The sequence below is a fragment of the Aspergillus piperis genome (genome assembly GCF_003184755.1).
Source record: "Aspergillus piperis CBS 112811 unplaced genomic scaffold BO85scaffold_4, whole genome shotgun sequence".
NCBI classification, from domain to species: domain Eukaryota; kingdom Fungi; phylum Ascomycota; class Eurotiomycetes; order Eurotiales; family Aspergillaceae; genus Aspergillus; species Aspergillus piperis.
This window is the reverse complement of record NW_020291594.1, coordinates 1175436-1199376: the sequence shown is the minus strand read 5'-3', so window position 1 is coordinate 1199376 and position 23941 is coordinate 1175436. Positions and strand designations below refer to the sequence as shown.

General features: G+C 51.3%; 9 protein-coding genes across 9 annotated transcripts; 3 read left to right on the top strand and 6 right to left on the bottom strand.

Moving 5' to 3' along the window:
• Positions 1–1169: 1169 nt before the first annotated feature.
• Positions 1170–3133, top strand: BO85DRAFT_457298 (protoporphyrinogen/coproporphyrinogen oxidase; the record flags this gene model as incomplete). Its single annotated transcript, XM_025661506.1, has 6 exons — positions 1170–1252; positions 1356–1425; positions 1497–1577; positions 1659–2009; positions 2061–2486; positions 2546–3133. The coding sequence occupies 6 exons, from the start codon at positions 1170–1172 to the stop codon at positions 3131–3133; spliced, it is 1599 nt and encodes a 532-aa protein (XP_025518387.1).
• A 150-nt stretch (positions 3134–3283) lies between these two features.
• Positions 3284–4270, bottom strand: BO85DRAFT_436119 (uncharacterized protein; the record flags this gene model as incomplete). Its single annotated transcript, XM_025658561.1, has 7 exons — positions 3284–3400; positions 3551–3612; positions 3824–3843; positions 3874–3880; positions 3923–4034; positions 4097–4098; positions 4237–4270. 7 exons carry the CDS (start codon positions 4268–4270, stop codon positions 3284–3286), a joined length of 354 nt encoding a protein of 117 aa, XP_025518386.1.
• A 1241-nt stretch (positions 4271–5511) lies between these two features.
• Positions 5512–7391, bottom strand: BO85DRAFT_457297 (uncharacterized protein; the record flags this gene model as incomplete). Its single annotated transcript, XM_025661505.1, has 5 exons — positions 5512–5676; positions 5732–5953; positions 6020–6148; positions 6204–6589; positions 6653–7391. 5 exons carry the CDS (start codon positions 7389–7391, stop codon positions 5512–5514), a joined length of 1641 nt encoding a protein of 546 aa, XP_025518385.1.
• A 1780-nt stretch (positions 7392–9171) lies between these two features.
• BO85DRAFT_457296 (PDPK1 family serine/threonine-protein kinase) lies at positions 9172–11758 on the top strand (the record flags this gene model as incomplete). The annotated part of the gene is made up of 2 exons (XM_025661504.1): positions 9172–11358; positions 11414–11758. 2 exons carry the CDS (start codon positions 9172–9174, stop codon positions 11756–11758), a joined length of 2532 nt encoding a protein of 843 aa, XP_025518384.1.
• Positions 11759–13079: 1321 nt separating this feature from the next.
• BO85DRAFT_475876 (Zn(II)2Cys6 transcription factor) lies at positions 13080–15476 on the bottom strand. The gene is made up of 3 exons (XM_025662751.1): positions 14715–15476; positions 14125–14662; positions 13080–14071 (listed from the first exon to the last, which is right to left on the bottom strand). Exons 1-3 carry the CDS (start codon positions 15181–15183, stop codon positions 13225–13227), a joined length of 1854 nt encoding a protein of 617 aa, XP_025518383.1. The 5' UTR covers positions 15184–15476; the 3' UTR covers positions 13080–13224.
• A 1139-nt stretch (positions 15477–16615) lies between these two features.
• BO85DRAFT_366244 (BTB/POZ domain-containing protein) lies at positions 16616–18368 on the top strand (the record flags this gene model as incomplete). The annotated part of the gene is made up of 2 exons (XM_025655775.1): positions 16616–17143; positions 17211–18368. The coding sequence occupies 2 exons, from the start codon at positions 16616–16618 to the stop codon at positions 18366–18368; spliced, it is 1686 nt and encodes a 561-aa protein (XP_025518382.1).
• A 595-nt stretch (positions 18369–18963) lies between these two features.
• On the bottom strand, positions 18964–20538 carry BO85DRAFT_447014 (putative serine--tRNA ligase DIA4). Its single transcript, XM_025659627.1, has one exon. It carries the CDS (start codon positions 20524–20526, stop codon positions 18997–18999), a length of 1530 nt encoding a protein of 509 aa, XP_025518381.1. The 5' UTR covers positions 20527–20538; the 3' UTR covers positions 18964–18996.
• A 174-nt stretch (positions 20539–20712) lies between these two features.
• Positions 20713–22046, bottom strand: BO85DRAFT_392202 (cytochrome b561 domain-containing protein). Its single transcript, XM_025656838.1, has 4 exons — positions 21745–22046; positions 21639–21673; positions 21516–21578; positions 20713–21426 (listed from the first exon to the last, which is right to left on the bottom strand). Exons 1-4 carry the CDS (start codon positions 21875–21877, stop codon positions 20932–20934), a joined length of 726 nt encoding a protein of 241 aa, XP_025518380.1. The 5' UTR covers positions 21878–22046; the 3' UTR covers positions 20713–20931.
• A 503-nt stretch (positions 22047–22549) lies between these two features.
• On the bottom strand, positions 22550–23444 carry BO85DRAFT_466972 (uncharacterized protein; the record flags this gene model as incomplete). Its single annotated transcript, XM_025662162.1, has 4 exons — positions 22550–23110; positions 23175–23228; positions 23300–23353; positions 23424–23444. 4 exons carry the CDS (start codon positions 23442–23444, stop codon positions 22550–22552), a joined length of 690 nt encoding a protein of 229 aa, XP_025518379.1.
• Positions 23445–23941: the final 497 nt, after the last annotated feature.

The window sequence follows — 23941 nt, the reverse complement described above, 5'->3', positions numbered from 1 at the left end:
CTTCTGAGTGTGAAGTTTCGTATATATCCGAGGGTCCAGAAGATGAGATACCAGACGGCAGCAGTGATCTATCGAACGGAATTCATGATGCTCTCGTGGGGTACACAAGATCCATCGCCGAACTGCATTACCGTTCTTGGTAAACGGCAACCGTCGCTCCGCCAGCGGATGGAGCTCTACGGAGAAAAAGCAGATGCTAGGACTCCGTAGGCCGTAGAAGCTAGAGACCCTTAAAACCAAGAATGAGCAACGCGCATGCATTCCACTAGACGATAGCCCCTGGCAGGCCGGTGCCTGCCGAGAAAACCCCATGGATCCCGTATCACAGTGCTTGCAGGTGGATGAGCTTTGACGCCGGACTTGGGGGGGTGGTGATGCTGCTGCATTCAGATATAACGATAAGCAGTGCGACAACAAGGGCCAATCGTACGATCGGAATTAGCGGAATATTCATTATTGCGGTAGTAGGCGTCTGGCTGGACGCAGTCGGATACTATTCTTGAACATTTTGATGCGTTCATGGGGCTAGAAAGGGCTATTTGCCTGCTGGGCTACGGAACGATTGCCTAGCTATGATCCAACGAAAAAGCAGCAAACGCGCAGATGGCGCAAGGAAAGGTGTATCAATGGTTGGCAACCCGGAATATTTTTTGGGTTTATTTTATTTTTAACAATATTTTTATCTTCGTGTACTTTTTTTTTCACTTCTTTCGTAATTACCCAGAACGAATGAATGGTGATTGCATGAATCGATCAGCCCCGACCCATGCGTCCTCCAGACCTTTAAGATGAGGGATGATTTGGATTGATTGGGGTTGGAAATTAGCTTTGTCCCCTTTGCCCCTTTTCCAAGGCTCCGCGACTGGGGCTTCGGCGACACGTATTGCTATTAATTATTAGTCGACTTTTTTTGGGGAAATCCGATAATCCGATTGCTTGATCTATTAGGGCCTAAACTTGAAACCGATTCCAAGCGCCCCCCACCGCTTGCTTGTCACGTTTCGCTTTCCCGACCGACCGCAGGACGGATACACCTATACCTTCCCGCCCATCTCCCTCCCCTTCTTGCTCCCTCCATCACCAACCTCTCTTCTCTCTCTCTCTTCCTCCCCTCTCATCTCTCTCCTTATAACTCTGCTGTCCCTGCAGCTTCACAAGGCTCGTTTTCTATGCTCAGCCTCGCCCGCAGGACTTTGAACCGTGTCCCCAGCTTTCAGGATATTCTACAAGGCAGGATGACCCACCCCGATATGTAAGGAGACCTTTCCCCCTCCCTCCAACGGCAAGCTTGCCTTCACTACAACAAGAAGCTCATTGGAACAATTGCTGACCGTTGTCTTTGTGCTTGAATTCAGCTCCGTCGACGTTCTCGTCATTGGTGCCGGCCCTACTGGTCTCGGTGCCGCGAAGCGTCTTAACCAGATTGTACGCATTGCGCGCCCCCTATCGTCTACCTTCACTCGAATAAAGGCTAATTGGACAATTCGCGGGTGTAGGATGGCCCCTCTTGGTTGATCGTTGACAGCAACGAGACCCCTGGTGGTCTTGCTTCCACCGATGTGACCCCCGAAGGCTTCGTATGTTGATTCCCACTTTCCCCTCAATAGGCAGACATTGCACTGGTCAAGCAAACAGCGACTGACTCGTGACAATCACAGCTCTTCGATGTTGGTGGTCACGTCATCTTCTCCCACTACAAGTACTTTGACGACTGCATCAACGAGGCTCTCCCCAAGGATGACGACTGGTACACCCACCAGCGTATCTCCTACGTCCGCTGCCAGGGCCAATGGGTTCCCTACCCCTTCCAGAACAACATCTCCATGCTTCCCAAGCATGAGCAGGTCCGCTGTATCGATGGCCTGATCGACGCTGCCCTCGAGGCTCGTGTCGCCAACACCAAGCCCCAGAACTTCGATGAGTGGATTGTTCGCCAGATGGGTGTCGGTATCGCCGACCTCTTCATGAGACCCTACAACTTCAAGGTTTGGGCTGTGCCTACGACCAAGGTAAGATACGCTGGACCACATGGCAAGTAACGGTGTGCTGATTCTCATTAGATGCAATGTGCCTGGTTGGGTGAGCGTGTCGCTGCCCCTAACGTCAAGGCCGTGACGACCAACGTTATCCTTAACAAGACCGCTGGTAACTGGGGTCCTAACGCTACTTTCCGTTTCCCCGCCCGTGGTGGTACCGGTGGTATCTGGATCGCTGTCGCCGACACTATCCCCAAGGAGAAGACTCGCTTCGGTGAGAAGGGCAAGGTCGTCAAGGTCAATGCCAACAACAAGACTGTCACCCTGGGTGATGGCACCACTGTCGGCTACAAGAAGCTCGTCTCCACCATGGCTGTCGACTTCCTCGCTGAGCAGATCGGCGACCAGGAGCTCGTTGGCCTCACCAAGCAGCTCTTCTACTCCTCCACTCACGTCATTGGTGTCGGTATCCGTGGTACCCGCCCCGAGAGAATCGGTGACAAGTGCTGGGTAAGTTGACCTTCGATGTAAACCATGAATGACTTAAAAACTAACATGATCGTTACTAGCTCTACTTCCCCGAGGACAACTGCCCCTTCTACCGTGCCACCATCTTCTCCAACTACTCCCCCCACAACCAGCCCGAGGGCTCCAAGAAGCTTCCCACTCTGCAGCTTGCGGATGGCTCCAAGCCCCAGAGCACTGAGGCTCAGGAGGGTCCTTACTGGTCCATCATGTTGGAGGTTTCCGAGTCTTCGATGAAGCCTGTCAACCACGAGACTCTCCTGGCTGATTGCATTCAGGGTCTCGTCAACACCGAGATGCTGAAGCCCACCGATGAGATTGTCTCCACCTACCACCGCCGCTTCGACCACGGCTACCCCACCCCCTCCCTGGAGCGTGAGGGTGCTCTCACCCAGATCCTGCCCAGACTCCAGGAGAAGGACATCTGGACCCGTGGTCGCTTCGGTAGCTGGCGCTACGAGGTCGGTAACCAGGACCACTCTTTCATGCTCGGTGTTGAGGCTGTTGACAACATTGTCAACGGCGCTGTCGAGCTGACCCTCAACTACCCTGACTTCGTCAACGGTAGACAGAACACCGAGCGTCGGCTGGTTGACGGCGCCCAGGTTTTCGCCAAGAGCCAGGCCCAGTAAAGGGTTGAAATGTTAATAGAATTACACGGGTTTTAATTTTTTTTTTTCTTGAATGATTCCAGGGGGCAAAAGATTTGTTTAGAGATCTGATTACGATCAACGGGAGCCATATTTCGTCATTTTTTTTACTTCTTGTTCTATCTATTTAACTTATTTTACCAATTTTCTTTTTGCTCTTTGGCTCATTGAAAGCGATGTATGGGAGATGTTCTTGGCATTTTTGTGATGCGTATCATCATCCACTTTTCCAGCCGTCTTTTGCTCCATCTACTAGACATGAATAGAAGTTGCTTATCAAACGCGTGTCTTTCTGTTAGGGACTTAATTTGCTGATTTACGTATGCCGGTTACATGTCTCGCCGCGACCCCGTGGAGATCAAATCCAGCTTCATGACAGATGACACATGTATCACCCACCGAAGTGAGGCAGTGTGTGCAGCACATCAGCCCATGCAGGGCGTTTCTATTTTCGCTCACTTCTGTCCCGATCAAGTATAATAATGTGATATATACCATAGAAGCATCGCAACAACTGAGTATGGAGTATGGAGAACGGAGTAGTATGGAATACATGAAACCCACACACATATGAAGTCTTCTACTACAACTTCGTACTTATGTACACCAATCACCAAGAGAATAACTAAATACTACTGCAGTGGTCCAATCGGTATTCCGTGTCAGACATACGTAGTGAAACATGGGATCTACTGTTGGCTATTAATCAATATCTAACATACTATCTATCTATCCTACCGTGTGATACTCCATATTTTCCTCACTACTTACTTAACCCACATCCCCCCCATCCACCAACCCACCCACCTGCCGTCTCATAAGGCTGAGTGCGAGCTCGAGCTCGAGCTCGGAGGGTTGTGGATGAAGAAGAGAGTGGCACTGACTACGTCGGAAATTATCTTTACTCATTGTTTCTACTACTGTATATCTAGGTATGCTACTTACCGCTAGTTACTGCTAGTAATCACGCAAGTATCCCTTAAGTAGTTGAGCACTGCTGTGCTCATTCATCAGTACTAGTACGTAGTATCACAACATTTATATATGATCATGCTGCAGACATACTTCAGTACATACATACATACATTCACATATACATATGCCCCCAACTCGGGACATCATGTGAATACTACTACTACTACTAGAGACTAACACGCATAAATAAGAGATAGTGATAGTTTATACCATGATGATATCAAACACCACCTACTGTACCTACTTGTCTCTCCCCCCCGGAACATCCATTACCCGCCACCACCAACTTCTCACCCATGCCAAGAAGGGTGAGCCAGCCCAAACACCTAAAGCGGTATAGCGCACTGGGGCAGGACGCGTAAGTAGTAGAACTAAACCCAAGAAAGGAAAAATACGAAAATTGGGAGAGTCGTGCAGAAAAATATGTATGTATCCACTATTTATCCAGCATCCACAGGCAGAGGAAAATTGGTTCCCCAAGGTAAAAATAGATTTTGATTATTAGTACGTAGTACTAGTAGTCTAGCCTAGGTAGGACAGGTGGTCAGAACTATCTATCTTACTCTATTATTTCTGCCCCTCATGGATGGGCGATGACGATTGAATGGAGTATGATGGCGATGAGGGTGTTCTGTTTCATGGATAGTATTGGTATTTTGATTATTTAGTTGATTTAGGATGATGCTGGTATTGAGGTGATACTGGGTAATAATGGTGAGGTCTGGGTGTGTTATTTGCAGTAATAATAGTATCATTGAGGAAGATATACATGGTTACATAACACAAGTTCGCAGCTTTGGATTCCATCCGCTTCAGCCTTATTGTCGGTCGATTTTGCTTTCTTATCCGAGCTCCCCAGTCTACACCGTCATTCTTCTACACTACACCATCATTACTGAATTTTCTGTAGCTTGCGTGTCGACTGGGCTCATTGGGATGGATGACGAATAGCCTCACGAGATCTCACCCTTCATTGGGTCCGGACACCAACTCCGCCCCCATGCTTTACGTCCCATCCACGCAACAGATTGAGGCAAAATGGCTGAGCCCTGCATGGCGTATGAGAATCTTGAATACACCTCCGACCATATGACACCTCATAGGGATGGAATCCCAAGCAAGTCGATTCTAGCATTAGAAGCTCACTTTTCCCCGGTACGGGCCAAATTCTCCGGTGCAGCAAGGAGGTCGACGTATCATCACTCAATCAATCCCATCCCCTCACAGCAGTTCCCATGACCCTCTCTCTGTCTGTTCTTGACTAGGCGTGATATCAACTGTCGTCGGTGCTTTTTGTTTTTCAGCTGTCTCCCCACCGCGGATGACATGCTTCTCTCCACCCTGCTGTCATCCCAACCGTTCCCTCTCCACACAACACGCCAACATCAACAATTACCCTGCGAGCTTAATTGCTGGGTTAAACCTAGAATTGTTGGGCCATAGTCCTTGACATCAACCTCAACTTTCTCGTATAACTCATCCGTCATGAAGGTGACATAGCTATCGAACTCCATGGCCTCCTTCAGATACGGGTTGACCGACGCTCGGGTCTGTCTAGGTGTTAACGATGGCCAGCGCAACAGGGCTACGTGAGTGCATACGTACATCCATGCATGGTTCGGAGTGGTGGTCATGTGGAGCTGCCATGCTTCCTCTACCACCGGGTACCGGTGGATTTGCCGATGGCATAGAAGCAATCAAATTGATTCTATTGGCGTTCTGACTCTTCTGAAAACTGATATTTCGAAGTAGCCCTGAAATGGCGGGCGCCTCCCGCACCATGTGTTCTTGGGGAGGATTGTGTTCATGGCCATGCTTTTGGACTCCCTGTGGATGACGGAAGGACATCAGACCTTCAACTGTCTATCTAACCCTCGAAAGATCGGCACCTACCTCTGCTGGAGCAGCTAGCGAGGAATTCACAGCCTGATGTGTTACCGTTCCCCCATGGTCTTGCTCAGGTAATAATGACACCTGCTCAGTCTCAGTCTGCGTAGCATGCGAGACTATATTCCTAGGAGCCTTGCTCTCTGTTAGCTGAGTCTATCTTATCCACTCTCAGGTATGCTGGGCCTACTCTTCGAATGGGGTTGGACCGATGTGCCCCGGTGGACCTTGGCCTCGCACTGTTCTGCACTCTAGTGGGAAGTGCTACTGGAGCTTTTGTAATCTCTGCACCCGATCTTTCACCAGGGCCATTGTGATGGACGGCAGCAGACCCCGGCAACGAGAGATTGGCCCGCTGGCCGCGTGTCTTCCTGGTCAAAATATCTGCAACGGGCATCTTGATCACCTCCAGCGCCGCCTTTGGTCTGGAAGAGGGCCGTGCAAGAAAGTCAACTAATTGTGTTTGTTGCGCAGCTAGATTAACACATGTGGATCCTGAACGGATCTCGAGATCAAGGCTCGGACGGAGATCCGAATCTTGCACTTTAAATCTCGACCACGTCTGTCTCAGGTTCTCTGAAAAATAGCCAAGTTAACACTTGGTAGCTGTGAGGCCCGAGAATGGTATTTGAAGCTCACCTACTTCATTCGAGGTGTCTATGGAATTCAGCGAGCCACCCGCCAACTGAGTGCTGCAGGAAAGAGTTTCTCGATTCAGTTCCCTGGCGCCAAGGAGAAGCGGGTGAGAAAGTGAGTGACGATGTGGTACAATCGAGCACCTTCCACCATTCTTCGAGAAAACACTAGCGGGGATAGTAATCGATGGTACGGTTGCTATAGTGAGAGGTTGGCAGGTCAGTGAATGAGGATGCAGCCTTTCAAGGCCCCGCTTTCCCGGTGATTGACCGGAGAGTCGACTGCTGTCAATTGTCTTCAATGAGAGCTGATGCGTAGTCTCTGTCACATGGTGCTCTTCACCTGTTCGAGAGGACTTTCCGGACAGGGGCCCACAGAGACCTGATGAGCAGGTGCTCATGGTCCGCGTCTCATCTTGCACCAACACAGACAATGAGTCATCTGGTTCATTGAAGATGGAGGATAATCCTGAATGGCCAACTTCAGAGTCTTGATTCGACTGCCAGGAACCTTGACTAGGAGAGTCGGGGCCCGAGCTGCAGACGGAACCGCCCGGAGAGAGGTTGTAGGGCGAAAAGAAATCCGAACCCAAGAAGGCTACACTATCATCACTATAGCTGTCACGGTCGAGGTCTTGCCGATGCCACTCGGCCATGCGAGAATGGCGAATAAGCAGCCTTTCCAGATGGTAGCGGAGATCCTCATCGCCCAGAGCAATGCGTGTAGGCTTGTATCGAATCATGGTAGTGATGTAAGATATTCTAGGGCGATGGCAGATGAGAGATGGACACAGAAAAGATAACTGTGGATAGAGCGACAGGAACAACTATGTGCCTCTGTAAGTTTATTTATTATCTTTCTCTTTTATAAAGTGTGCAAAGCTGGGCAGAAGTGTGCAGCTATTCGTGATGGGGACGGGGGAATCATCTGGCTAGACTACGAGGTTACAAGGCGCATCAGGAAAGAGCATCCAGATGGCAAGTGCGATGGAGAGATACGACTTCTATCAAGCCAGCTGAGATGGTTCTTCTATATATATTATCGTAGGTGAGTCGTGTTTCCAGAGTGATGGTAGAATGGACTAGCATCAGTAGGTGGTGGTGATGGTGGTGGAGAGTGAGATTATTAATAGTTGAATCTGTTCTATAATAGGCACCAAGATGGGGACTGCGAAAGAGACGGTGTAGTAGTATAGAAGATGGAGCAGGAGATGGTAGCGAACCACGGTAGTCTCTCGGTCTCGAACGGATCAGTGGATAGCAACATCAAAGAGGCTGAGCCGAGTCACGATCTCGCAAGTGAAACAGAAGGATATAAATACTCCAAGTAGATAATGTAGAAGATAAAGTATTGATCGTAATCAGTTAGTCGGAATGTGAGTAAGAGAAACAGATGGAAAATGGGGCTCACAGGGCTTATGTATGAGATCTACATCTCTAGGGCATCCGATTGAGCTGTGCAGAGAAATGAGAGAGGATCCATCGGCCAGGCTGCATTATTCAAAATGCCCATTGGGATGCTGCTTATGATTATTTTCAATTATTATTCGTATGACACGATTCTTATTTCTATAGAGTAAGATAAAGACAAGGTCATAGCAGGTTTAAAAATAAAATACAGGAATAGAATAAGATGATGATGATTGTTGTTTAGTTGTAGGCAGAAATTCTCCCTCTTCGAACTACTCTTTCCTTCCCGTATGTAACTCTCTACTACCACCACCACCACTTAACTATTACTACTACCAACCAAACTACTACTACTACTGCTACTTACTACTACATCGATCCCCTTTATCCCCTTTCCCTCATCAATCATATTATTTTTCTCCCATTTTCCACACACACTCTCTCTTTCTCTCCCTTTCCCTTTCTACCCCCTGCTATTTTTCCTATTATTTCAATTTACAACTGTCAGTTCTATTTACATCCTGAGTGTCCCATAATCCATTGTGTTTGGGGGTCCGGCCAGAGTTGTTTCACATCCCCAATGCATCATCCGCTACTCCTCCGACCGCCGCCATAGTCCCCCCCCCCGTCCGGCTCTCCCCTCTCTAACCAACCAACCAACTAACTAATTCTCTCTCTCTCTCTCTTCCTCGCTCTCTCTCGACTCCATCCCATCCCATCCCATCGGGGAAGCTCCTTTTCCTTCCCAGCTTCCCTCTCCTCTTCGTTTTCTTCCTTCCCCCGCTCGTTTCTTTTTTTACGTTCGTTCGTTCTTCCTTTCCTCTCTCCTTTCTCTTTTTCTCCTCCCCCTTCTCGACCTTCTGCTTGGTGCCACGCTGGTGCCTTGCCAGGTCACTATCCCGCCATCTTAATCTCTCTCCGTCTTTCTGCCTCCTTCTTGTTCTTCCCCCCAAATCATCGCTCTCCCTCAACTTCCGCCCGCACTTCCCCCCTCCTCCTCCCTCCCACCACCCCCCCTTTGAATCCCAACTCTTCCTCCCTCCTCCACCCTCATCCTGCTCTCCTCCCCAAAATTAGGTTTGGTGTATCACCAAACCCATCGCTACCTCCATCATGGATGGGGATCTCAGCCTATCCCAATCGTTAGGGGGGCTCCGCATCGCAAATCCCGATGATTCTTCCTTACATTCGTCCGAAGATGCTGCAACAACGCCCGCTGCCAGTGCTGCAGATGTAACGGAACCCGAGCTGGTGCGCGAACCTACCATCGTCTCCGAACGACCGGCCAGTTCTCTATCGACAACTCCTCCCCGACCGTCTGCTCCTGCCTCCACGACAGATCTGCAAGACACCCTCACCTCCCCCTCAGTCGAGCCCGCAATCAAGCCGCGAGACAACCGGAGCTCCCTCTACAATCCCTACTCTGACCTCCCGCAGCAGACGAGTCCTCAATACACTCCTTACGCGTCGTCCTCACAATCACACCCTGCTCCGCAGTCTTCCCGGCCTATGTCCGCCTTCTACGCGAACGGATCCACATCAACACTGGCAGCTGCTCGGGAGGGTTCCTATCGTATTCGTACCGATTCCGCGGCCTCCTCCGCCTCCGAAAGTCAAGCACGTGCGGAATCTCGCGGTGGTTCCGCGGCTTTTCAGGCCGGTGTTCCCGTCCGCGACAATAACCACAATGATCGCTCATATCGAACCGCCCAGTTGCCGCCAACCAACGGTCCCATGATCATGCGTCAAACGTCCAGGGCTCACGCGCGGGGTGGAGCGACGCCACAGATGGGAGGCTCTCCGTATGCCATGGAGAATGGCCCCGGTGCGAGCAGCGAGGACTGGCAGGATCGTGGTGCAGCGGTCGCCGTGAGGCAGGAGATTGACGCCAACGGCAAGCCGGTTGCGCGTTACATCAAGAAGGGCGTCCGGGACTTTTCTTTTGCTCACACACTGGGCGAGGGCTCTTACAGTACCGTTGTCCTGGGAACCGACCGGCAAACTCTGAAGGAATATGCCATCAAGATTCTGGATAAGCGACACATCATCAAGGAGAAGAAGGTGAAATATGTGAACATCGAGAAGGACACCCTCAACCGGCTTACCGAACACCCGGGCATTGTCCGACTATATTACACGTTTCAGGATGAGCGCTCGTTATATTTTGTGCTGGATCTCTGCAAAGGAGGCGAGTTGCTGGGCGTGTTGAAGCGCATGACCACCTTCGACGAGGAGTGTACACGGTTCTATGGTGCTCAGATTCTAGACACAATAGACTACATGCATAAACGTGGTGTGATTCACCGGGATCTCAAGCCGGAAAACGTTCTCCTCGACAGTCAGATGCACATCAAAATCACCGATTTCGGAACAGCCAAGATCCTCAAGAGTCAACGGAAACCTCAGAACTCCAGCGGGATGCCCCCGCTAGACTCTACCGAAATCCCGGAGGACGAACGAGCCAGCTCGTTCGTGGGCACAGCAGAATATGTAAGCCCGGAACTTCTGACGGATAAGAATGCCTGCAAGGCCAGCGATCTCTGGGCCTTTGGCTGCATCATTTTCCAGCTTTTAGCGGGTCGGCCTCCCTTCAAAGCCGGGAACGAATATCAGACGTTTCAGAAGATCGTTGCGCTCGATTACGACTTCCCTACCGGCTTCCCTGCCGTCGCCCGCGATCTCGTTGAACGCCTTCTTGTTTTGGATCCAGCCCGTCGTTTGCCCATCGAGCATATCAAGAACCATGAGTTCTTCCAGGGAATTACATGGGGCCCGGATTTATGGAAGCGCAAGGCGCCTCGTCTGAAGGCGTATGTTCCACCGCCGCGTGAGCCGATCAAGCTGAACGGCGGCGGCGGTGGTGGTGAAGGCTATGCCTCCAGCGCTAACCCGGCTGCCTCGAGCACTAATGTCAGTTCGCGTGTGGTGCCCCGACTGGTAACCGAACTACCACCTCCCAGTCAACTGGACATCGAATGGTCCCCAGTCTTGACCAAAACCAACGAGCGAATTCTGAAACTCGGTAACCTGGTGGTTCTATCATCCCCAGCAGCCCACAGTCCCGTCTCGAAACATGGGGGCGAGTACGAAGCACCCCGGAAATTCTCCCGCTTCTTTGGCGGCAGCACCACCAAGAAGCGGCAGCGCTTGGTGATGGTTACTTCATCTGGGCGCATCATCATGGCTGCATCCGGAGGGGACGAGAAGAAGGCGAAACTGGAGCTTTCCCTCCTGACCCCAGGCACGTCATATCGAACGTCGACGGATTCCAAGGGATTCTCGTGCTGGGTGGTGGATACGGTATGTGAACTCTCTTCACAAGATTTGGTATATTACTTCTAACATTGACACATAGCGCGACAAACACTTTGTCTTTGAGGATCCGAAGCCCTCGTCCAGCAACATGGGCGCCACCGCCGTATCGGCCCAGGAGTGGCTCGATAGCCTAGACCGCGCGCGGGAAATGGCCCTGTCCCAGCAGGGCAACGGCTCTTATTCTGATGACGCCTTCCGCGATCTGTCCTCCGGACTGTCGAGCCATGCCAATACTCTTGACCGCAGCTCTGAGATTCAGAACGAGAGTGCTCCCGCGGGACGAGCCACATTGGTCAAGCACCAGAACACAGACACAGAGTCCGTCAAAGGCAAGAAGCGATTCAGTCGCCGTCACTCCAAGAATGGTCTGGCAGCAGTCTTCTAAGCCTTTCGTGCTCGCCGCTTATACCTCTACTGCCCAACTCACCTCAATTCCTTGTCTCCTCTTCCTTCCCCAACCCCCCCGTTTCCCTGGACTCTCCTCTTCCCCTAGTCCAGCTTATAAACCATTGCGCAGGGTCGCATACATACAAAGTCTCTTCATTGTACCTGGAACATATCTCGTCTCCGTCTTTTGCTTGATATCCCTGAGAGTTTCCTGCGTGTGTGATTGGCGATACTTTTCTATCATCCCTGCCAATGGCAGGGCTTGCTTTGGACTATTATACTTAAAGCTATTATTCTTATCACCGGGATTCAGTCATGAACTTCAGCCGGCGACTTGCTTGTTTCCTTTGTACGTTTGCATCTATTGTAAGAATTTTTCCTTTGTGACGTGGCTTGCTTGTTGCTTTGGCCTTGCATCTTCGCAATGATGAGCGTGTTTTTATTCCCTGTTGAACTTGCTGCATTTAGATGGGCAGGAGTATGCATATATCCCTCATCTGGTTGTTCTCATTTACTTTGTCCTTTTCTCTCAATTTTCTTCCCCATTCTCGACTTCTCAATCTACTCTTTCTTCTCTCTTCCGATATATATATTCCGCGCATTTGCGATAAACCGATCTGGCAGTTGAAACTACACCCACTCCACTACCAATCATCGCCATGTCTGGGACACAGCGCGCTCCAACAGTACATTCTTATCATCGTCATCTATTCATTCTAAAAAAGCGCGGGGACTTACCTCTTCAATTTTCGACACTACTGTCACCACCTTGCAGTCTTGCTACTACTCTTAGGGATCTTGTGTGTCTGTTCTTTCTCATATACTGAGCGTTTTCGGAGTTATCTTGATCGGTTACCTCTTACCATTTCGCTGTATGTTTCTGTGTTTGATTGAGTAGTATTCTTTTCTCTTCTCTCCCTACAATTTACTTGTCTACCAAACCTCTCCTTCATTTTATAATTTTTATTTATTATACCTCCCATCTCATTTCTTGTTCTCTTTTCTTCTCCCTTCAATGCACACACAATCTACAGACAGTCCCGTGGTCTTGTTACATAGGGTTCATTCCTGAAAATCATTCATATTTTTCGTTAGGTGTAGCTCGAGCACAAAAGCAAGATGAAAGTGTAAACTCAGAGAAAGAATACAGCCCTACTACAGCTTGTAGTCATTTATCTTTCTTTTCCTTTCCTTTTCTTTTTTTTTGGCGCTGCTTTGGTGCAGTGCGAGAATATATTCTACTATAGAAGAACCATGGTTCATACTACTGATTAGACTATCAAGTAACGTCTAATATACTAAGCCCAGAAAGAGAAGTTGCACTGTACAATTATGTATTATATCATCTATATACAATAAGTGAAATATAGGATATCTTCCCTTCTCCGAAAGAGGTATCTCACCACCATCTCACTGAAAAAAAGGAGAGGAAGAAGAAGAAGAGAATATATTTCAGAGAAACAGTTATATAAACAACCAGTCAATCCTGGAATTATCCAGTTCCTGAATCCAATCAAAGTCATCGTCATCATCATTAACATCGTCATGGGAATAATAATTATCGGTGGTGGTGGTAGTGGTAGGCCGTTGCTGCTGTTGTTCCTTCTCAGCCTTCTTCTGATCCTGTTTCTGCCACATCAGGCTCAAAACCCAAGCTGCGTTGCGGACGTTCACGCTAGTGATGTTGAAGTACAATGCGCGCAGTTTATTGAGTACAAAGGGACGCTGGGAGGGGTCTCTGCATTCTGCGCCGGCAATGAAGGTGGGCCAGATGAGGCACTTGAAATGGGGATCGTCGATAGGGATGAGAGCGATTTCGCGGATGATTAGGTCTGCCACTTCGGCGTGGTCGGAGGGGAGTCCGAAGTGGTTGGGGATGGTTGCGGCGCCGGGTCGCGGGCGGGAGAGAACGCGGCTGGCGTAGAGGTAGACGGCGCCTTTGAAGATGGTGGCTAGAGCGGTTCGCATGGAGAGGTCTGCGAGGTAGTAGCAGCTTTGCATGGATTCGGCCCAGGCGGAGGGGTCGAAGGCTCGGATGTGTTGGAGGAGAGCGCCGGGGGATTGGAGGGGGTTGGTGTCTTGGGAGAGGAAGGCTGAGGTGAAGATCATGGAGGGCTGTGAGTTGGGGTCGACGTCCGGGTCGAAGTAGAGGCCGGCGTGGATGAGTAGGATGACTTCGAGGAGATAGGCTGGACAGCCGACGTAGGAGGTTTCTTCGAGGCGTTTGAGCATGGCGGGGCCCATGCTGGAGGTATAGAAGGGTTTGGTTAGGGACCCTGGGCGAGCGAGGGTGGAGCCCATGAGCTGGATGCTACGATGGATGTCAGCATGTGTCATATATCTGGAGGGTGTTATATGGCTTACAGGAGAATGCCGTCAACAGCGAAATCTTCCAGCCATTTGACGAGGTGTTGAGGCGGACTGGAGGCCCCCTGTTCTTGGCGGCCTTTGAGAAGCTTTTTGGCCCCTTCGAGGTGGAACTTCCAGGCACCATCTCCCGATTCAATGGCATCCATAAGAGCGAGAACCGTGATCGCAGCGAGGGTCCTGTTATCATTGCGCAAAACGGGATCCCGGATGTCACTCGATAACTGCCCTAAGGCGCGCTGCTTGAGTCCGAGAAAATGCTCATATACCTTGGACGACGGGCGCCGAGACATCGAGGCGATCACGGACTTTTCTACCTCTTCGGGAGACAGGAGGGTGCGGTCTGCTGGGGGACCCTCCGACAACCATGGCGTCAAGGAAAAGTCCCCGCTCGCCAGGATGGCATAATGCAAGGCACCGGTGGCAGCGAGGACGTGGGCGAGGAGAGGAGAGTCGCCGACCAGGGGAATGAGGTCACGGTACGGGTTGCCGGTCTCGGAGTAGAGGGTGAGGTAATTGGCAAGGTTCTGGTTGACTTCGGGATGATTAGACAGGGATCACACAGGTAGATAAACCGGCAAACATACAATGCACAATGTAGAACCGTGACAGCTGACTCAGGTCCTTGAACAGCGGATCCACCAGGCCCCAAGGTGCGGAGACGGAGGTAGCTCTTTGCAAGACAACGTGCGTATCCTGATCATCATTATCCTCCGACTGGATCGGTTCTGGGATACCCTGGATGCCCGACACGTTGGGGGGTACGTATAAGCTGATGTCGATAGACTGGGTAGGCGAATCGGCAGCTGACGGCGGCGACGCATTGCTGGAGGAAGAGGGGCTCGAGTCACCGCGCCGAAGATCTGAAGGGCGCATAACCTCATTAAAGCTGCGACCCATCATCTTTCCCCGACTGGCCACACCTCCCTTGACCCAGACGAGGGGCTTCTGATACCCCAGACATTCCTTCCCCGCATCGCGGCACTTGCGGCATGTTGGCAAGCCGTTGTCGCAGATGATGCGGCGGCGACGACAGGTATAGCAGCCCTTCGACATCACTTCGGACCGTGGGTGGGAGCAGACGAACGGGTCACTGCTCTGGTGGGTGAGAGAATCGCAATCCGATGTAGGCGGCTCGAGACGAGTGTCTACACAGGACACTCGCCATCATTGGGACTCGTCACGACACGGAATGGGGTGTGGGGGAGGAGAGCTTCACCCAGCACATTGAGAGCACACCACTCGGGGGTGCTGAATTCTGCTAGTCGAATGAAGAGCACGGCAAGCCGATTCAAGGCCGAAGAAAGAAATGAAGTAAGAGAGATAAGATGACGAGAAGAGGAGGGGGAGGAAGAAGAGGGCTGAAAGAAGATCTGGAACTGCGCCGCAAAGGAATCCAAAGGCCGCCAAAAAGAGGAATCAAGCATCCTATTGGTGGAGTGTTGCTGACTCATACTCTACAACCCCGCTAGCCAGAAGAGGCTTAGTGTCATACAAGAGCATGACAGAACAAGGTGGATGCCTTGGATGCCTTGAATACGGGGCAGCCAGCGGGATGGACATTGAAATAAATCATAAAGATTGAGAAGATGAGGAAAGAAATGGAGTTTATGCTTTTGATGGGGTATCTCTTTATGGGAATCCGAAAAGAGGAAGAAGAGGACGCAACAGGAAAAGAATGGAGTCGGGAATCATCCGACAAAAGGCAGCTGAACAGATGGATCCAATTATCCAATTTAAGCCAATCAAGAGGATCAACGCAACTGCGAGGCCGTCGATGGCCTCAACGAATCCCGATTGAACTTCTTGACATCCTTTCGCTTCTCCTTTTCGGTCGGTCGCAGAATTCCCAGGAGTCAAAGGGCACTCCGAGTCAAAGCGGTTTTGGATCACGGCCAAGGGGGGGTTTCCTTCTTTGACAGGGCCTTGATACTAAGGAGGTATCAACCGCTGTCATCCAGTCTCTCGCTGCACACAGACCATCTTTCTTCCCACGGAAATCCATCTCGAAAGCCATGGTTTTGGACCCTATGTTTATTTATCGACTGTAACTGGTCTGTCGGCTTCAATCTGCATCTTCCTCGCCTTGGCTGCATTCTGATTGCATTCGGTCCAGTCGAACTCCTATTCTTCGGATCATTATTCTCTTAGTCTAGTCCTTTTGGTCTTCTCTCTCTCTCTCTTTCTCGTTCTTGTCTTTTTCCCTCCAACTTCTGCTACTAGTTCTCTAGTTCTCTAGTTCTTTCTCGGTGGCCCACTTTGTTATCGCCCGCGGGGATCAACAACCGGGAATCCGCCGCCACTCCCAAAACTCCTCTGGCGCAAATCTGTCTCTGTCCCTGGGCGTCGCGGGTCCAAACATTCCTCGTTGGCCGTGTTGACGAATTCCCCGACCGGGGCGCGTGCTGTTGGATTTTGAATGACGGCCCGCTCTCTGCAGCAGCTCTCTTTTGGCGTCTGGTCACCGCGCATCTCTTCCTGACGGACCATGTCCACCAAGTTTCCCACTACTACCGTCACTCCCATCGAAATGGTGTCTCAAGCTCAGGTCCTCGATCGCTCCGTCCCGCCGCAAAGCGCTGCCTCCTCCGTGTCGCGCCATTCTCATTCCAGCCGGCGACATCGTTCCAGTCGTTCCCATCATGGAGGACTCACCCATCAACAGCAAAACGACTTTCCTATTTTCACGCACACGGGCGATGTCGAGATTGTGGTACGCGCAGGGGACCAGGAGCGACGCTATCTCCTGCACCGATTGATATTGGCGCAATGCTCGGGCTTCTTCGAGGCCAGTACCCGCGAGGAGTGGTCGCGACAATCCATGCCGAGGCCGCCAAACCTGGACACGGGCGTCCTGTCGAGGATTAGTGAGGATGCCTCTTCACTATCAAACGGGTCAACCCTGGCCCAATCGGAGAGTGGAGGATCCGCTTGGTCGGTCGAAAAGAGACGCTGGAGGTATGAACTGGACTGGGTAAACAAGGAGGAGGATGAAGAGCCAATTCTGGTACAAAAGGTTAGTCAATCTGAAGAAGCCTTGTGTGAATTTGCCATTAGCAATGCTAATCGTCGAATTTCTATAGCCTCCCAGCTTTTCCAGCGCATTTGGTTGCGATTCGGGACAATATCCGCCATCCGTGACCAAACCGTCCAGCTCTCAAACAGGGTTCGTCCGGTCGATGGCCAACCTGGCCGGGATGCAGTCGGTGGTCAATCTCCCCCATCGATCTGGGACGGCACACCCACCCACAAATCCCATCGTTCGCGATTACGACAATCTGTTCCGCCTGTTCTACAACTACCCGCCGCTGCTCAACAGTGTCAATATCGCAACCGCCTATGCCGAGTGCCGGGCCTTGCTCAACCTGGCCGACATGTACGATGCGCTACCGGTGACCGGACCTCGCGTTGACCACCATCTACTAGGCTTTGGCTCGCGTCTCTTCAAGCAGATCGCCAAGTATCCCCCGAGCTACCTGAAACTGGGCTACCTGGCGCGCAGCCGCGTCATTTTCTCCGAGGCCCTCATCCACGTCGTGGGACAATGGCCAGCCGGCCTGCCCCATCTGCGCAACGGACCGTATTCGCCGCTCCCCAACTCCGTCCTGGACATCATCGAAGATAAGGTCGAGGACCTCGAAGACCTGAAGGCGCGTATCGACTCCAAGCTCCTGCGGCTCACCCTGACCACCTCCCGCGGCGAGCGTGTCAGTCCCACCAACGCCTACTTAGATTGGCTGGCTGTCTCGCTCTTCCGACAATGGCTCGTCGACAGCACGACGCCCCCGCCGACTCCGATCCTCAAGAACTCCTCAGCGAACGCACACGCCAGCACCAGCACCCATGGCATCCGCAGTTCGCAATCGACGAGCCACCGCCCCACGGACTCGACTTCCAAGACCACCACCACGACAACCACAACCGCCGCACCGCCCTGGTCCGCCGCACGAGTCTACCGACTCATCGGCTCCTCCAGCAGCCAAGCCTACCTATCACACGAGGACCTGAAACGATTCCTCAAAGTGCACCCAACCCCTTCCTCCGAATCGCTATACACCCGTGAAGTCCTGAAACGATTCGAGCGCAAAATGGACGAAATCAAGCGGCTGGCCCGCGAGATAGTCAAGCCGCTCATGCGCAATTTCCTCGAACTGGATCTGAAAGGGAGCGAATACGGAGAGGGAGGGTTGCCGTATTTGACCTGCACTAAAGTCGACGACGAAGATATCCCCTGGGAGTGATAGCATACATCTCTATCTATTGACAACACATATATCCCCTCATTACGCAGTTTACGCCAAATAACGATACCCTGGAAGTTTACGGAACCAAGTTCAGTCACGAATTCTTTCGATCAGATACCTTATGTTTCATGCTTGATGGTTTATGTTCATGCTTTTTGATGCTTCTATAATCTACGCCCCTCTCCCCAATTGCATGGTCCTTGTTGATGTCTATGCATATCCATGTTGGTCTATGTTGTTTATGTTTCCGTTTCACGTCTCGTTATCAATTTTTGTCATGTCATATGTTCTGAATTATACTACACTAACGATACGACCTGAATGTGTCCACGATGTTATGATTCTTTTCCCTGTCTTTTTCCCCTCTTCTTGTTCTGTTTGTTTCTCCATGCACGATTACGCACGCCATGTCATACAATTACCTACTAGTTAGTGATGAAGTTTTCCAATATAGATCGGTAGCCGGATATATACAATACAGGGTTTACCATCTAAGTATTTAACCCCGAATGCCTAACCCATCTAGTATCAAGTAGTAGTAGTAGGTAGTAAATATAGTACAGCTATTCATTCAATATTCTATCATACATACATATACACCATCTATACAACACAACATGCCAACTCACTGCCCCCCAATAACCTCCATCCCACCCATGAATCCCCTCAACACCTCCGGCACAACCACCACTCCCCTCTCCGCATCCCACCCATTCTCCAGAATAGCGGCCAGCACACGAGGCACCGCCATCGCCGTACCATTCACCGTATGCGGGAACCGCGACTCCTTCGCTGCTCCGCCACGCACACGGGTCCCCAACCGACGACTCTGGTAATCGGTACAGATAGACGCAGAAGTGACCTCACCCCAGCCGGACTCAAGGTCCCCGGCACGCAGTCTCGATGGGAAGAGGACCTCGATGTCGCGCTTACGACTGGCGCTAGCGCCGAGGTCGGAGGTAGGCATTTCGAGGACGCGGGCGGGGAGGTTCAGCGCGGTGAGAATCTCCGTCTGAATGGAGAGGAGCTCAGCGAAGAGGTCATCCGAGGTAGTAGTTGGTTTTTTGGTAGTAGTAGTAGTAGCAGTAGAGTCAGGGAGGTTATCCGCCCAAGCGAACATCTCGACCTTGGTGAATTCATGCACACGGTAAAGACCCTTTGTGTCGACGCCACGGGAGCCGGCTTCAGCGCGGTAGCACCGGCTGGGGCCGACGAGACGGAGGGGCAATTGTGTAGCGGGGATGTCGCGGCCGGCGTGCATGGCCGCGAGAGGGATCTCGGCGGTACCGGCTAGGGAGCGTTGGGGCTTGGACTTGTCCTTTTCGTTTTGCTCGATGGACCAGATCTGTTGCTCGTTGTGTTGGTCGCGCGGCTGGAAGCCGCAGGCTTCGGCGATGTAGGAGTATACGAGGGAGGGAGGGGAGACGGCTTTCCAGCCGTGGCGGCGGGCGACGCTGAGGGCGTATTGGACGAGGGCTTGTTCGAGGAGGGCGCCCTCGTTGGTCAGGAAGTACCAGCCCCAGCCGGTGGTGATGGCGGAGCTGGTGAAGTCGAGGAGACCTAGGTTTGTGCCGATGGTGACGTGGGAGCGTTTGGGGTCGGGGTGGGTTACCCATGTCGGGGGTGATTCGGGGTCGAAGTTGATGTAGTTGATTAGGGTTGGGTCGGCGCCGATGGGGGTGTGGGTGGAGGAGAGGTTGGGGAGGGATAGGGCGAGTCGGTGGATTTCGTCGGTGCAGGTGGTTTTCCGGGTGGCCATGTTGTTGGAGTCATCTTTTAGACGAGTGGCTTCGGCGCGGAGGGAGGCAAGTTCGGTGGATGAGGTGTCGTTGTTGGCGGCGCTGGCGACTTTGGCGATGGCTTTCTCTAGTTCCTTGATGCGGGCTCGGGGGGTCTTGAGGTCTTGGTCGAGACGTCGCGCTTCGTCGGTCAGCTGCTGGATCTTCAGAGGGTATTCGGCGTGCGCGGGATAGTTGCGGTCGACGCAGTTCTTGGAGTAGAGCTCGGGGTTTTGGCGGATGTGCTTGATGTCGGGGGTGGGTTTGGGGGCCGTTGCCGGGCGGACGAGGTCTGCTCGTCGGGTAGACGAGGAGAATGGACGACGGCCGAACAGCCTGCAATTGATGCAGACGTAGGGGGGTCTTGGTGGAGCCATTGGTGAGGAGAGGGTTAAAATTGGAGGGAGAAGATGGAGGGAAAACGGATTGAAGATTGAATGTCGCGATGCTCGCGCGGCCGCCTTTCCCGATCGGGCGGTTCGCTCCACAGGGTCACTGATTTGAGGAGAGAACAATCGCATTGGCATGGATTGGGCTTGCACAGAGGAAGCAGGGAAGTGGCTAAAACAATCATAAGTGTGCTGAAGCGCTATTCATTCAATGTGCATAATCAAGACTACCATTACTCCTGTTGACCGCTACGAGTACTATACTTAAGTCTCCACTATATACTAGTTACTTGGAGTGTATATTCCACGGTAGTACCGGGACAGTCTCTCCCAGCATTCCACGGCATGATGGTCCATAACATCATGACCCCCAGAGAGCCATAGCCAGTCCCCTTACAACCCCAGCTTATGCTTCTTGATCCTCGCTCCCAATCCCAAGACAACCAACACCGAGGCCACCAGTACTCCCCACAGCGGAATACTCAGCACGTTCAGATTGTAAGTAGTCTGAGTCGCCGCCGAGACAGTCGCCAGTTCCAAGAGCAGCAGCACATACCCTGACTTGCGATGGTACTTGTAGATGCTCTTGCCCTTCTCCACACTGCCCAGGACCTGGACGGGGACGAAATATTGCACGACACCTACCAGGACCTGCAGAATGATGAAGATGTAGGTGATGAGACCGAGAATACCGTGCGGGGAGGTAAAGCGAGCATGATCGCCCTTGTTGATCTCGATGATGATGAAAGCGGTAATGAAGCCGAGGAGACTGAGGGTTTGGATGATGTAATGGATGATGGTTCCGAGGCGTTTTTGGTGAGGGGTGGTGGTGGGTTGAAGGATGAGAGTGGCTTGGACTTGAAGCAGGAGGGCAGCGGAGTTGAGGAGCTGATGAGGAGTTAGTTTATGAATTTACTTACTGCGATAATAATGGTGATGATAATCGTAGTGGTGTGTTGGTGGTGATGATGACTTACGGGATGAGCGGAAAAGAATATCAAGGGATGAGATAAGATTCCCGTCCAGACGAGGATGGCCAGCTGAGAAAGCAAACAGTCAGTACGATACAAGAATCCCAGCAGCAACAAGGATCTTCTTACCATCCAGATGCCAACTTGAGCTGCACTGGCTGTGCCTAATGGAGTAATGACCATTAGCTGGGAAAGGATACAAATTTATCTCAACTCAGAGGAATCATCAACTCACCCGTAAAGAGGTTTTGATAGATAGCAGCGCTTTTCTCCTGGGGAACATTTCCCGGGGTATGCAGCAGGGGCGCATCTTCCTGCTCTTGAATAGTGTCGGGATGTTCTTGGGGAATGCCCGTAGCGGAAGCCATGGTGTGTTGATACTACCAGATACTATTTAATTAGCATATAGTAGACAGTAGTATATATGAAGAAGAGAAGATCAGCAACGGGAGATGCGCAGCGGGTCCTTAAATGGGGACGAGAGAATGACGAATTCGGGGCTTTGGATTGTTCATCAAGTCAAAAAGTGGGGGAACCCGACCGGTGCCAATGAGAAGGGATCGGATTGCAATGCTTACGCTGGGGGTGTTTCCATGGATTGATAAGACAGTTAAGTTAGTTAGCTAAGTAGTAACTAGTAGTTAATCGACTAGTTGGTTGGCCCTAAGTATACTACTCCCTTGTGAGTGAGCCACCCCTCACCGCTACGTTCTCGGGAAGGAACATCATACTGTTTAGGTCGAAGCAGTGATAATTCTCTCTCTAATTTCATCTCGATACTACAAAGAGTATCTTGCAAGATTCAGAGAGTATGAAGTTGCCAAGCATCCAGCACCAAATGACATGATGCGATGGGTGGAGAAGTGGTGTGCCGACGAAGAAGGGAATCAGAGTCTTAAGTGATACAAAGAAGAAAGATCAATCAGAGAGAACAAACGCCAACAAAACAGAGCAGAGATGGTGCCATCAAGAGCAAACAAAGTATATACACCAACAAACTGGTCAAGGAGTGCAACCAAAGGCTGGTACGAGCAGACTACTTAACAGCCACGCTTACCCTGGCCAGGGAGGGGTCGACGATGCCGCATCGGAGGAGAACGGACAACCCTCAAAAAGCGCTCATTGAGATTGGGGTTGACTTCCGACTCTTCTTGCTCAGTGTCGTCCCAATCCTCAGAATCCCCTTCGCCAGATTGGGACCAGTCCTCTTCGTCGGCATCGTAACTTTCGTCATAGATGCCGGACCACTCGCCTCTTGGCTCACTGTTGGAGTCGTACTCGTCGTAGTCACTATAGGAAGAGAGATCCGAGTCAGACTTCTCGCCGAAGAAGGGTGGAATACCCCGATGAGTATCGGCCACGGCTCCATAGTCACTACTAGCTGAGGACCCAGAAGGTGACTCTTCCTCGACGCTAGAGGTGAACAATGCCCTGGCCAGGAGACCTTCAGTGAGAGAGCTGGTGATACGCTCTTCATTGGTATAGGCAGTAGTACTAGCCAGGCCATCATTGGACCTATCATTGCCTGAGTTGCTTCCACCCTGTCCGAGCGAGCCCTGGTCTGTCGTGACCGCGAGAAGAGATGTTTGAGCCGATTGTTTCTAGGGCAAATGGGATCAGGACTGGAGGATGATGAGAGGGGAATATGTGACGTGAAGGACTTACCAACTCAGTGGTGCCGCTCGTTTCAGACTGAAGAAGTGTTTGAGCCCATCGCTTCTAGGGCAAGAGAGAAATGGATCAGGACTGGGGAAAATGGAAGGGGGTGTGTGTGCCGATGGAGGACTTACAGACTCGGTATCCGTATCCAGTTCAGGACGGACAGACGCTTGATCCAGTCGCTCCTAAGGCAAGGAAGAACTAGATCAGGACCAAGTAGAGACGAAAGAGGATATGTGTCAACGGAGGACTTACAGTCTCAGTAATCTTGTCCATCTTCGGACGCAGCGGAGAGAGAACGGTTGGGGGGTGTATGTGCAAATGCTACTATTAAAGAGACAAGTCGAGCAGCCGACAATGTAGCCGAGAAAGCAAACGAGAGGGCAGCCCGAGGGCAATCGAGAGAGCAATCCACGAAGTAATCGACAAAATAATCTTGAGAGCAATCGAGAGGGCAGTCAAGAGAGCATTCAAGAGAACCCCCAAAGGAGAATTCAGGAGAGCATCAGGAAAGAAGTCAGGAGAGCATTGAAGAGAGCCTTCAGCAAAGCAACCAGGAGAGTAATCAGGAATGCCTAGGAAAGCGATCACGAGAGCATTCAAGAAAGCATTCAGCAAAGCTATCAAGAGAGCATTCAAGAGGCAACCGGTTACAGAAGGTCAGAAAAGCACCAGGAAAGCGATCAAGATAGCATTCCAAGAAGCAACTCTTCAGAGAAGAACGGTATAGACAGTATAAAACTGTGAAAAGATTTGGGATATAAACAAGAACA